Consider the following 14,136-nt stretch of genomic DNA (forward strand, 5'->3'; position numbering starts at 1 on the left):
GTTTGGGAAAACTCTTAGGTTTTCCCAAGATTTTTCGTAATAATTACAAAGTTCTGGAGCTGGGAGCTTTCTCACAGAACACGGGATGCCGTGGCTCCCATACTGTGTTCTGGGGAGCTGGAGGAGTTTGAGGGAACTGTGGGGTGTGAGACACCTCATGGACTGAACGTGGGCTCTTCCTTGTCACTTCAAAAGGGGAAGTTCTCCTTTTATCTGTTTTGTATGTCTGAGTTCTGGATGAGATTTTGTTGGAGGGTGCCTGGGTGGCTCAGTGGGTTAAAGCCTTTGCCTTCGGCTCAGGTCATGATCTTAGGGTCCTAGGATCGAGTCCTGCATCGAGCTCTCTGCTCAGCAGGGAGCCTGCTTCCTCTTCTCTCTCTGCCTGCCTCTCTTCTTACTTGTGATCTCTGTCAAATAAATAAATTAAAAAAAAAAAAAAACCTTAAAAAAAAAAGAGGGAAATCCTAGATTAAAAAAAAAAAAAAGATTTTGTTGGAGACATCAGGTGTTCGTCACTGAAATAGATGACGATCACTGATCTACTTCAATCGTCCTCCAGTTTGAGAAGAAAATACATCTGATGTACATGGGGTTGATGTGCCTTCACTGTGCTGACGCCTTGGTGATAGGCTCACGTGGTATAGAGCCCCAAGATCTCCATCTGATATCAATACCTTTTATTTCTCCAGGTGTATGTGATGGTGTCTGTGTGGACAATTCCCACTGCAGCCAACCTTGCCCTCCAGACAGTGAGGGAAATACGGGGTTTTTATGCAGGCAAAAGAAATGGCACAAGATCACTGAAACCTGCCGGACTCTTAATGCCTTCAACATCTTTGAGGTAATATCCTTTCTCTCACACGCAGAGGGGAGACCCAATTAACAATGCATAGTGCAGTCAATAAGAGAGAGGGGAAGCAATACACAGGGCTGGTAGGTGAGTGCGTTTGTACATGAATACATAGACACCTACTCATTTTCTCTCTCTGCACAAGAATGGAGGTTCTAACTTTGGGCCTCTGAAAGTTTGTGCTCTGGCTCCCACACGCTTCATGATACTAAAGAACCTGATCCTCAGGTCAGAGCTGAGCTCCACAGAAGAACTGTGGAGAATGATCACAGCTTATTTCTCCATCTTTGCTCTTAGCTCTTTACTACAAAGCCTCGGGCCTCAAGGTACCCTTTTCTGACCAGCAGCCTTGGCCGCCCTGAGAACTTCTATTTATTTATTTTTTTAAAGATTTTATTTATTATTTGGCAGAGATAGAGTGAGAGAGCACACAAGCAGGGGGCGGGGGAGGCAAAGGGAGATGGAGAAGCAGAGTAGGGAGTCCGATACAGGGAGTTGATCCCAGAACCCTGGGATCATGACCCGAGCCAAAGGCAGATGCGTAAGGATTGAGCCATCCAGGCGCTCCTACCCTGAGAACTTTTAGATATGCAGGCCTCACTCCGGACTTGTAGAATCTGAAGCTACAGGTTATCAAGGCCCCCAGGTGATTTCTGTGGTCAGTAAAGCATGAGACACAAGCTGGCTGCAAGGGAAGGCCTTCATCACCAAACAGATGGACCTATTTCCGTACATACTTAAGTAATGACATACTTTTAAAGATCAAATTTTGATAAATAAAATCAGGTGAAATATTATTTCTTCTCTTTTTTTTTTTCTTCACTCTTCTTCTCGTAGGGGCTTTACCTTTCTGACATTCAGCTCCTGATTCCTTCAGATGAGTCAATACCTTCACATCTCTTTGGTCCTAGGGAACATCCCTATTTGGTTATTTTAGGGGGGATCAGGGGGAACTCCAGTGGATACTATACTTGAAGTCCCCAACCAGTCTTCAAAAGGCTGCTTGCCTCAGGGTGTCCATCACTGGATGCACCCCTAATTTGAGGAATCTGGGCAATGATAAACACAGAGACCCATGTACCATATGTTTTAATATCTAAATGCTTTAAGTCAAGCTTCCAGACTGCTAAGTAAAATATGTTCTGCTGGTGTCCCATCAGATTTTATCCTGCCCCTCAAGGGTGGTGGTAAGCCAAGGTCACATGTTCATAACCCTGAAAACCAGTATCCTGTTGCCACCTCACAGGCCTAGTGGTGAGCATATTGGTGGCATGGTCCATCATGTAGCACAGACTTAGAGAAGAGGCCATGCGGGCCCCGGAAGTGGGCTTGGGGTTGCTGAGCAGGGAATTTGAGTGTCTAGATGCGGGGACACGAGTTCTGAGTAGGCATATCCTCTAGGCCCACAGTCTCTTTGTCTTGTGAAGGGGCAGGCGAGAAGATGCCAGAAAGGGGTCCTCTAAAGTAAGGGTTGGCATTTTTTTTTTCTGTAAAGGAACAGATAATTAATATTTAATCCATGTGGGTCAAAGGGTCTCTATTGTGAGATTTCAACTCTGCCATTGTGGCAGGAAAGCAGCCTTAGACAATATTTCAATAATGAGCAGATTGGCTCCTAATAAAACTTTATTTACAAAAAACAGGCAGCCAGTCAGGGGCCACGTTCGCTTCCTTTGTTCTGAAGGCTGGGACCCAGAACCTGAATCTGTGGGAGATACTATTTATCACTATTTTCAGTCATTCTTTTGTGTTGGTGTCAGCTGATTCACCCAAATCTAGTACAGAATTTCTATGTTTAAAATATGTTTAGTTAAAACAGGCTTAAATGACACTAGAAATTTATCAGTTGCACAAGACATATATACGGTATATATATATATATATATATATATATATATATGCACAGAAGGGGTCTGAAGTGGTATGCTAAAGATAACATGTGTTCACTGGAGGGAAAGGGTTTAGCAACAGGCAGCTGACAAGCTGGAACTTGGGTTTTTCTGTTCATATACGTTGGTAGTGGGGCAAGTTACTCCATAGCAAATGTGACTATGAAAATATAAAATTGACAAACATTTTGCAATGTACAATTGCATGATAAGGGTGTCCTAAAGTTAATTAAAGGTACTTTCATATTCAAAGCAAAAGTAACCCAATACAAACTTTCTTTTTGACCTTTCTTAGACAAATTCATATTCAGTTCGACCATTTGGAGGGAATACTGTAATAAAAGAATATGCCAGAAAGTCTGAGACCATCACAGACATGCTGATGCAAAAGTGTCCGGAGGATTTGTCCTGTGTACTCAGGAACATTCGGCAGTCTCCTCGGCTCCCAGGAAACATCGCTGTCATTGTGCAGCTCCTACACAACATATCCACGGTGCTATCGACAGGTGTCAACGAAGTGAAGATGCAGGTGAGTGGCCTTGACTTGGTAGAATGACATTTTGGTGGAAAGGAGTGCAGTTTCGCTGGAGTATTCTGTGGGCTTTTTGGGGTCTTTCCCATCAGTGTCTGGAATGCCTGGCATAGCACGTGCTCAATAAATGTTCACCACAGAATAAACAGAGGAAAACAGAAAAGGTGAACACATCAGTACATGTTTAGAAACAGAACTTCTTGGATGCTGGGTCTGATGCAGAGATAAACTTGCCCAATGTATATTTTGGCTACTGAAAACCTCTAAGAACTATTCTGGTTCTTGCAGAGGAAGACTTTTCCTAGTTTTACTTGTGAGTCAGAACAGGATGCTAAAGTGGAAATTAAGCAAATGCAAAGAATACAGCCATACGTGTTTGCTGCAGAAGTGTGAAGTGGACCTCAATTCACTTCTTTTACTTTCAATCTTTGAGGCAGAGGAGAAAAAGGAGGTTCAGCCTCTGGTGTCAAATTTCAATTTTCTATGTTCCTGTCCAGGGTCCTGCACACAGTTGGGATTTAATAGATATTTGTGCAAGATTGGTTATTCTGAGCAGGGTGGGCAAGTGGCTGGCTTCACCACGGTGTAAAGGGGAGGTGCTGATGTCAGTGAGATTGGGGAAGGCTGCCCACTTGCCTGCCTCCCAGGGAGACTCTTCATACATGACATGAAGGCAGTTCCTTCCTAGCACTATTCTCCAGCTCAAACTTTGTTGGCTGGCCAGTACCCTGGGGATCTCATTACGAGGCTGATTCTGATTCACTAGGTCTGGGGTGGGCCCTGAGAGTCCATCCTTCTAAGAAGTTCCTAGGGGATGCCTATGCAACTGGCTGGAGGACCACACTTTATAAAAGTGAATCCTGACTGTCCCGGCAGATTCGGGAAGTGGCTCAGTACTGATTCTGGTTCTTCATTGGCAGAGTTACAGTATCATGGCCAACCACATTCTCAACAGCAAAAGCATCTCAAACTGGACCTTCATCCCTGAAAGAAACAGCAGCTGTGTCCTGCTACACTCGGTCAATTCCTTTGCAAGAAAACTATCTATAAATAAGTATCCCATTGACATATCAGATGTCTTCATTCATACTATGGGCACCACCATATCCCAAGACAATGCTGGGAAGAATTTCACTTTTTCAATGAGAATTAACGACACGGGCAGTGAGATCACTGGGCGGGTGCTGATTGGTAGAGATGAACTTCAGAAGGTGCCTGCTCCTTCCCGGGCCATCAGCATTGCATTTCCGACTCTTGGGGCCATCTTAGAAGCCAGTCTTTTGGAGAATGTTACTGTCAATGGGCTCGTCTTGTCTGTCATTTTGCCCAAGGAACTTAAAAGAATCTCATTGATTTTTGAAAAGATCAGCAAGTCGGAGGAGAGGAGGACACAGTGTGTTGGCTGGCACTCCCTGGAGAGCAGATGGGACCAGCAGGCCTGTCAAATAATTCAAGAAAACTCCCAGCAAGCTGTTTGCAAATGCAGGCCAAGCAGGTTATTTACCTCCTTCTCTATTCTCATGGCACCCCACATCTTGGAGAGCCCGATCCTGACTCATATCACGTACCTAGGGCTGGGCATTTCGATCTGCAGCTTGGTCCTTTGCTTGATCATTGAGGTCTTGGTCTGGGGCCAAGTGACAAAGACAGAGATCTCATACTTACGCCATGTGTGCATCGCCAATATCGCTGCCACCTTGCTGATGGCTGACGTGTGGTTCATTGTGGCTTCCTTTCTTAGTGGTCCCATGACACACCACAATGGATGTGTGGCAGCAACGTTTTTTGTTCATTTCTTTTACCTTTCTGTGTTTTTCTGGATGCTGGCCAAGGCACTCCTTATCCTCTATGGAATCCTGATTGTTTTCCATACACTGCCCAAATCGGTTTTGGTGGCTGCTCTCTTTTCAGTCGGCTACGGGTGCCCTTTGCTCATTGCTGCTGTCACGGTTGCTGCCACTGAGCCCAGCAAAGGCTACCTACGGCCTGAGGCCTGCTGGCTCAACTGGGACATGACCAAGGCCCTCCTGGCCTTTGTGGTCCCAGCCCTGGCCATTGTGGTCGTAAACCTGATCACAGTCACCCTGGTGATTGTCAAGACCCAGCGAGCCGCTGTTGGCAGTTCCATGTTCCAGGAAGTGAGAGCCATTGTGAGAATCAGTAAGAATATCGCTATCCTCACACCACTGCTGGGCCTGACGTGGGGATTCGGGATAGCCACGGTCATCGATGATGGCAACCTGGCCTTCCACATCATCTTCTCCTTGCTCAATGCGTTCCAGGTAAGTCTAGGTTCTACTGACCCGGTACTAAGGGAGAGAATTCAGGAAGAAGATTTGTCATCAGGAGCTTCTGCAATGGTATTTCTTTGTGAAAGACAATGGACTTGGAGTAGCATAGTGAGTCAGGAAATAAGCTTTTCCCCCAGAAAGGCCTGGGTTCAAATCTTGATTCTCTCACTTACTGATGTGTAATGTTCCCTTGGGATATTTGTTTAACTTTTCTGAGCCACATTTTTTTCACTTACAAGATGGATATAATACTGCCAACCTTATAGGGTGTTAGGAAAATGAAATAAAACATTGGGAAAGCACCAAGTATCAAAATGACCTAAAGATTATAAAGAGCACAACAGTAAGGCTGAGCCGCTACTGTTTAGAAATTTAAACACTACCACTTCCCCCAAATCTCGGTACCTAACTGGAGATATTAAAATGTGCACCTTTATTATATTTCTTTCCATTTGGAATTTTTAGTTCCCATTGGAAATCATCTTATTTTAATGAGGCAAGTCATACAGAACAGTATTAAAGATAAATAGTTTCCCTTCTCTTCTCTCACCTCTATGAATTAAACAATGTTCACAGTTTCATATGTCTCCTTGCCAAATTTTTATGCTTATATACAATATATTTTGACATAATATAGGGGTTAGGATATATATTACTATGCACCTTATTTTTTCACTTAAAAATACATGGTAGCCTCTTAGTAGATAACTATGTATAAATACGTCTCTTTATTGGCTGCATAGTAGTTATTCCATATTCAATAATCCCTTACTTGACTGAAATTTGTTTTTTTTTTTCTTTTTTTTTCTGGTCACTAGGTACCAATGAGCCAAAGTTTATCATATTGAATGTTAAATACATAGATAAGAATTAACTGATAAGAAAACATTTGTTTTTCTTTTTTTTTAAATTTTTTAAAGATTTTATTTATTTATTTGACAGAGATCACAAGTAGGCAGAGAGACAGACAGAGAGAGAGAGGGAAGCAGGCTCCCTGCTGCCCAGAGAGCCCGATGTGGGGCTCGATCCCAGCACCCTGAGATCATGACCTGAGCGGAAGGTAGAGGCTTTAACCCACTGAGCCACCCAGGCACCCCAGCATTTGTTTTTCTAATGACATTTACAATAATCCTTTTTCCTGAATGTAGACTTATTTGAAAATAAATGTTTTACCTGGTGGATAATAGAGATTTGAAGTCAAATATTTTCTCTTTCAAAATTTAAATATAATGATTTCATTTTACAATAAGCATTTTGATGCCTGGCAAACAAGGTTAATAATAATAGAGGTGCCTCAGAATTTGACTCTGTATTTGTGCATGTCTACAAAAAAAACACATTTTTTATATAGCTTTTACCCAAGTTTATGCAGCTAGTCATGGCCAGGGCTGGTATAATCACCTAGCGTTCTCAAATTTCTGATCAGCATATCCCATCCTGTTTGTCAGGAGTCCTTAAAGAGTTCATGTATCTATTCCTCTGCATTTCCCTTTCCTTGTCTCCCCGGGTGTCCTCTTGCCTGTGAGTTTTGGTCTGGACTAGGCTGTGAGCATTTGCATTTTGGTACCATGAGCTCCTTTACTTATCATGATAAGATCAATTTGTAATTTCAACTCAGTTTCTGCCTTGACTCCTGCCAAGGAGGGTGGAGCTCATCTAAATGCCAGTACTGATGGATGTGAGAAGCTGAGCCTGGGGTGTGGATGAAGGATAGACCCTGACGCAGGCTCTAGGCACTGGTATGCTGCAAGATGGCTTGTCCTGTCTCCAGAGAAATGACTTCTATTTTCAGGAGTTTTGCAAGCTGACCTCATTAAAAATTAAATATGCAAACTTGTAATTAAATAAAACAAAGGTTTTGTGTAAGGTCCTACATCCTCAAAATCCATTAATTCCTAATTATTTGTCCACATTTTCCTATGCTCGTGAGGTTATTTTCATCTATTATATATGTATGGGGGACATGCTGTATAATGATGTGCCCATCCCTTCTTAACTCCACATTTGATGACATTGCATTGCTAGATTTAAATCAGCCGGTGTGGGAGTATTTAACCACAGAGACAGGCAAATGCTACAAATTAGTAGAGCTGGTTATGGCTATTTAACAGTGAATCAGTGGGCCAAAGCATCCTTGGGATGCCCAGGGTGGGAGGAGAAAGGGGAGCCCTCCATCAGCTGACATGGGGGAACACAATCAAGCAAGAGGAAGGAAGCAGAACTAGCAGAGTCTTAGGATGAGGGGCAGGTGGTACTGATGGAGCGGACAGAGAAGGGATACCCCTGAACACACTGTAGGGTCCAGAAGATGTAGGAGAAAGACTCTTTTGGAGGTTTCCTGGTCCTAGCCCTGTGAGAGCACCTCCACTGGTTTTAAAGCTCAACTGCTCCCTTTGCTGGGGAAGTATTAGTTGCTGACTTGACTGCACACTTTATAACCTGCAACTCCTGGTTGGTATCCTCTCTTGCATTTATTGAGAGTAACTGTGGGCTGGGTAAGGTTTGGAGACCCCCTTATAGTTGTTTTAGTAGGAGAAAAGTTAATGTCTTATTCGCTTTGGGTTGCTGTAAAAAAAAAAACAACAACACCATAGACTGCGTTGCTTATACATAACAGAGGTCTATTTTTCACAGTTTTGGAGGCTGGCAAGTCCAAGGTCAAGGTACACACAAATGCAGTGTTTGGAGAGAACCTGCTTTCTGCCTCATAGTCATCTTCTTGCTATATTATCACATAGCAGGACAGGCCAGGGAGCTTTCTGGGGTCTCTTTTGTAATGGCACTAATCCCTTTCATGAGTGCCCTACCCTCATGACCTAATTACCTCCCCAAATCATGCCTTTAAATACCTTCACATTGGGCATTAGGATTTAGCAGATAAATTTTGGCAGGGGTAGGGGCATTCCTTCCATAAAGCATATATTTTAAAATTTGGGAGAACACCTTGAGATTTATCTGCTCCAATTGTGGTTTATCTACCAAAGAATTGCAAAGAATCTGCTACCGGTGAATTTTTATCAATCAGATACTAAACCCTTGATTAATAATTTATCCAGATTTTCCGAATGATATTTTGTGTAACTTTTCCCTCGGTGGGACCAATGAAAAGTGATCCTAGTGGAATATTTCCCAGTTACACTGTATGTATGAGTAAGATAAATGACTGTACAAATGCAGGTTGCATAATAAAGCTGTTAAGCACACACACACACACACACAGATGTAGACACAGACATACACACAAATAAATATACAGAGACACCACATTTATTGAGTATTTTGTGTCAGGCGTTATGATAAGCGTTGTGGATGTGAATATACTTAGTTTAGCCCCGAGAATTGAAAACCTTATATGGAGAGAATTCCTCTTTGTCCTTTAGCCATCGGAATGTACTTTTTAGAGGAAACAGGCTAAAATCATGGTTTCTAGATATTAAAAAAATTTAAATCCTAAGCAAAATTCATAGAGATTCCGATTTAAAATGTATCCATTGTATCAGAACCAGGCCTGGGTGTACGTGTCCCAAGCATTTTTATACAAATGACACTTTGTAACCTAATGGCCCATGACATCCATGACATTTTCTTGGTAGATACAGTGACAGATTTCCACAGTTATCTCGTAGGCTAAGCGTGTCACACAGAAAAGCAATCTCACAGAAGGTCTCCAAGCGTTGAAGTGCTTGCTGGACTGGCTGAATGGATAGGTATATTTGGTATGTTTAGGGGAATGGATGAGCTATATGGGCAGCACCAATGCCTGTGAAATCTTCCATCTCTCAGGTAAGTTTTTTTTTTACAAATAGAGGTAGCAGTGGGTTTGGTATCATTCCTGTTGAGGACCACCGCATTGCAATATCTTTATGGTGCCATTTATATTAAAACCATGTGTCTTAATAGACATCTGCCTATTATAAGCCTAATATAAGGCTTCATGTTCAATTATGAAATTGAAGGTGATGCCTTGTTAATGAAAGGTCATGAGCTCAGTTCTCTTCCCAGGTGAGCCAGGACCTGCATAACCACACCTTCAGGAGAAACTGTCTAATGAGTGCTGCAATTTATCACATTTTCAAAGTTGAATCTCTGAGTTTCTTTCTCCTTGTCTGGAAATGGGACAAATACTTTTCCTTCCTTCTTCAGGGGAGTGTTTTGGGACAACTCAAATGGACTATCCTATAGAGGAACAGCTTCCTTTTGACTTTCATGGGGTCTGACTTTGTATGGATGGTAAGGGATCTGCGAGCTAAGTGATTCCCTCCATGTTATCCTATTTGGAGCATCTGTTTCTGAGCACACGTTATGTGCTTAGAAGCTCAATCTGTTTTGGGTCTTAGTCTTCTGAGGGTCCATGCGCTTGACTTCCTTTGTGAGTTTCATAACAATCTTTGGTTGTGGATGGGGGAAGGAGGTTGAGAGTGTTAACAAAAGCTGAGCATAGTCACTTTTGATATTTTTTCTATGGAAGTTTCTTTCATTATAGTTTGTCCAAGAACTGCAAGGCTGCTGTCTACGACCTAACATATTCTCTGACACTTGCTCAGACTATTATAGTCTGGTGAGCTCCTGATAAATGCAAAACACTTTTATTTTAACCAGTTGAAAAAGAAAGTCCCATCGTCTGGTATGGATCCTGGACCTTGGTCTGTTTGATTTACTGAGGTTTCCCCAGTGTCTGGCATGAGGCTGGCACATGGAAGATGCTTAATCAGTATCCATCGAATGGTGAATCTAGGTGCTGTGACCATAAGAGAGTCAAAATTTTATTAAACTGTTTCTGATTTTATTTATTTATTTATTTTAACCAGACTAGAAACTGATGAGTACTGGTATTTAAAATGGCTAAATGGCTCTTCTTTCCTCTTCTGTGTTTCTCAGGGCTTCTTCATCTTGGTGTTTGGAACAATCCTGGACCCAAAGGTATCACAAATCCTTCTTCCTTTTGTTTTTCCCCATGATCCGTACTTGGCTCTGAAATCCCCACTTGTAAAGACCACTTACTGAGTGTCTCCGACCTCCATCATTTGTGCGGACACTTGCACACGGCATCACTCTTCTTTATGATGCAAGTAAAATCTACCATCTGCCAAAGTCCTGTGGAGCTAAGCATTACACATACATTAGCTCTAGTCCTTAAAACAATCTTGGGAATTCTTATTTTCAGTTTTATGGATGTGGACCGTGAAACTCAGAGTGATTAAACTTGCCCATGAGCTCTACAGAAACCCACTCTAACAAGCTGAAACAGAAAAAGGATTGATTAAATCTCACAAGATCAACTTCGGGAAGGTCTCTCTGGCTTGGAGACTCGAGGCTACACCCAAGGAACAATTTCCAATGCAGAGACAGAACTAGACACCTGTGCTCCTCCCCACTTCCCTGGGTGCAGATAGCACAGCTCACCAGGCCCATGTCAGGCAGCAGATGCTGAGCTAGACTTGTTGCTCCTGTTGTCCTGTAGATCACCTCCACCCTGCCTGTTGGGATCCACTGGCACCTGCTTCTTTGTCCTATCATGTCTGATTGGCTGAGTCCAGGTCACGTGGCTGGATCTCTGCTGCAAGGGAGGTCAGGACATTGAGTTCCACCTTAAAGAGCTGTAGACTTTGGGAAGGGAATTTTCCAAGTAGAGATGTGTGTGTGTAGGTGGTAAGTGGTGAAAACAGAGGAAGACTAAACAAATGAATAGAACACCAAATGTTTACTCAGCCTTCTAAGATCACTGTCTTTCCTTTATACTATGCTGCCTCCTGAGTGAGCAAAGTAATCAACTCTCTCAAATGTAGAAGCAAACACCTTTGCTGCAGGGTTGATTTTTTAATTAATTATTATTAATTAGTTAATTCCATTATTAAGTTAATAGCTGAGATTTATGAAAGAGGCATTTCACACTGGCTTTCCTTTCATTTTGTTATGAGGATACCATATCGACCAAATAAAAATTATTTAGAAGTGGTAGAGTATTGGTGTTTCAGTCTTTCTATTTCCGGTACAAACTTTGTACCACTGTACCTTAAGTCTCAGGAACCCAGATCCCCCAAGAGGAATGCAGAGATTATGATGATTTTCTTGCCTATTCTGCTAGATCCTCATAAAGAACAAATGTGATTTTGTTAAGTGAAAATGCACAGAAAGCATTTAAGGTAGTACACAGTTGTATACCAAGTGATTTTTTAAAATTAATTGTAATACCACAACTAGTGATTATTGTCAAAACAGCAGCAGCATTATTATTTATTAATTTACCAGGTGTTACGAGATGTGCAAAGAACTCTAAGACCTAGAACTTTCTATGAAGATCAAAACCTCTTACATTTAACATTCTAACGTAAAAGGTCAAGACTCAAAGATGTCACAGGACCGAACATGATTAATTGACATAAAGTTGTTTATGCCAGGAATCTTCACAAATTTTTTTAGGATCAGTAAAAAGTAATGAGCATATGTCCCCAGATGTGTTTATTGTCAATTTACAAAGTATGTATTTTGCATGTTATGAAACACAAATTTTTAAAAAGATGAGAAAAAAGAAAATGTAAATAGAAGCTCTAGGCTGTCTCCCCATATCCCCGTGGACCCTTGAGTGCACAGCCCCAAGCCCTGGGGAGTGCTTCTCCTCCTTTGGATGCCGTGTCTGACAAAGCATATTGTATTTTCTGGGAAGCATGAAGTCACTTCGAGCTGGAGAGGTTTGGTACCCATTAACTGTGAAGACAGAACTAACTATAAGTCCTCAGAATGTGAATAACATTTTATGAAGTGGAAGTAGAAATAAGACAGTGCCCGCATTCAGCAGGAGAGATGTAGGGAAATTGACAAGTTGGTTTGGAGTCTGGGGACATAAAGCCAAGTCTCAGTCCTTCTCAGTAGTCAACTGGCTTTGGGTGTCACCTTGGCTACTAATCTTAATGTCCTCTGTTGTAAAATGGACATAATATTATCTATTTTATAGGATTATTTCTTGAATAAAATGAGATGACAGGCATGAAAATTGTTTTTTAAAAGTATATGAATATAAAACAAAATATAATATAAGAAACAAAGTATATTTGATACATTAATAAATTACTTAATTTATTATAAGGGGCTCCTTATTTATTATAAGGGGCCCCTAATTTATTATATAGGGGCTCCTGGGTGGTTCAATTGGTTAAGTATCTGTCTTGGGCTCAGGTCATGATCCCAGCGTCCTGGGATAGAGCCTTGCATTGGGCTCGCTGCTCCACAGGAAGCCTGCTTCTCCCTCTCCCTCTTCCTCTGCCTGTCACTCCCCCTGCTTGTATTCTCTCTCTCTGTCTGTCAAACAGATAAATAAAATCTTTAAAAAAAATTACTTAATATATAAATATGCTGGGGCGCCTGTGTGACTCAGTGGGTTAAGCCGCTGCCTTCAGCTCAGGTTATGATCTCAGGGTCCTGGGATTGAGCCCCGCATTGGGCTCTCTGCTCAGCAGGGAGCCTGCTTCCTCCTCTCTCTCTCTGCCTGCCTCTCTGCCTGCTTGTGATCTCTGTCTGTCAAATAAATAAATAAAATCTTAAAAAAAATATATATATATACATAAATTGCCATATTAGCATTATACTGTGTTAATTTATATTATTATATATCATGTTATATATTATTTATAACATTAATACATAAACATGTTTTATTAGTATATTATATATATTTCTATTTTATATTACATGATCATTAATATACTTATAAAATCATATATATTATTTAATATGTATTAAATATATTTACATTTTATATGTATACTTACGTTAAATCTATTTAATATATATTTAACATACAAAATATAATTGTTATTTGTTATTCTTATTTTCTTTATTCCATGGACTTTTGCTATGTTGCATAGGATTCTGTTTTTTAACTATGGATTGGCCTCTAGAAAAGGTTGTTTTCTTTTTTAAAGATTTTATTTATTTACAAGAGAGAGCATGAGCAGGGGCAGAGGGGCTGACGGGCTGACGGGCAGAGGGAGAGAGAGAAGCAGGCTCCCCACTGAGCAGGGAGCCCGATGCAGGTCTCCATCCCAAGACCCCGAGGTCATGACCTGAGCTGAAGACAGACACTTAACCACCTGAGCTACTCCGGTGCCCCTAGAAAGGGGAGTTCAAATAACAGACAAGCCTAACTATCAAGTGCTCCCAAAAATCTGCTACCAAAGTGAAATCAAAGACTCCTCAAACTTGTGGCAAACTGTATTTCTTAGGCACGGGGTTCACACTTCAGGCTTCTGAATAGGCGTCTCCTGTGCTAGCCTCGCCTTCCTGTGTCTCTCCCTCTCCCCACCTTTTCCTGAAGTGTTCCTCTGAGTTACAGACCCCTCCACATCCCAGTGACAGGGCCTGGCTGCTAACCCACTTTCTCCCCACATTGTTGGCCTGGTCTGTGCATCTGTGTTGACTTTCATAATCTTTTAATTCTTAACTCCTTTTGTTCTCATTCCAGATAAGAGAAGCTTTAAAGAGTCGAGTAACTTCTGCAAAATGGAGCTCCAGACTATCTGAGGTAAAGCCTGCATACTCATTATTGCATGGGGCGTGTTGCTAAAACAGTCCCCCTAA

At 41.7% G+C, this 14,136-nt stretch overlaps 1 protein-coding gene across 2 annotated transcripts in view; it reads left to right on the forward strand.

The window, feature by feature from the left end:
* Nucleotides 1-14,136, forward strand: part of LOC131834074 (adhesion G-protein coupled receptor F2-like) — a 40,921-nt gene that overhangs the window by 20,085 nt on the left and 6,700 nt on the right. For both annotated transcript variants that reach the window (XM_059178198.1, XM_059178199.1), the window contains 5 exons: nt 690-841; nt 3,035-3,268; nt 4,192-5,553; nt 10,441-10,482; nt 14,021-14,080. In XM_059178198.1, coding sequence (XP_059034181.1) covers nt 690-841; nt 3,035-3,268; nt 4,192-5,553; nt 10,441-10,482; nt 14,021-14,080 — 1,850 coding nt within the window. The remainder of the gene's footprint in view (nt 1-689; nt 842-3,034; nt 3,269-4,191; nt 5,554-10,440; nt 10,483-14,020; nt 14,081-14,136) is intronic.

The sequence above is a fragment of the Mustela lutreola genome, chromosome 6 (assembly GCF_030435805.1).
Source record: "Mustela lutreola isolate mMusLut2 chromosome 6, mMusLut2.pri, whole genome shotgun sequence".
NCBI classification, from domain to species: Eukaryota; Metazoa; Chordata; class Mammalia; order Carnivora; family Mustelidae; genus Mustela; species Mustela lutreola.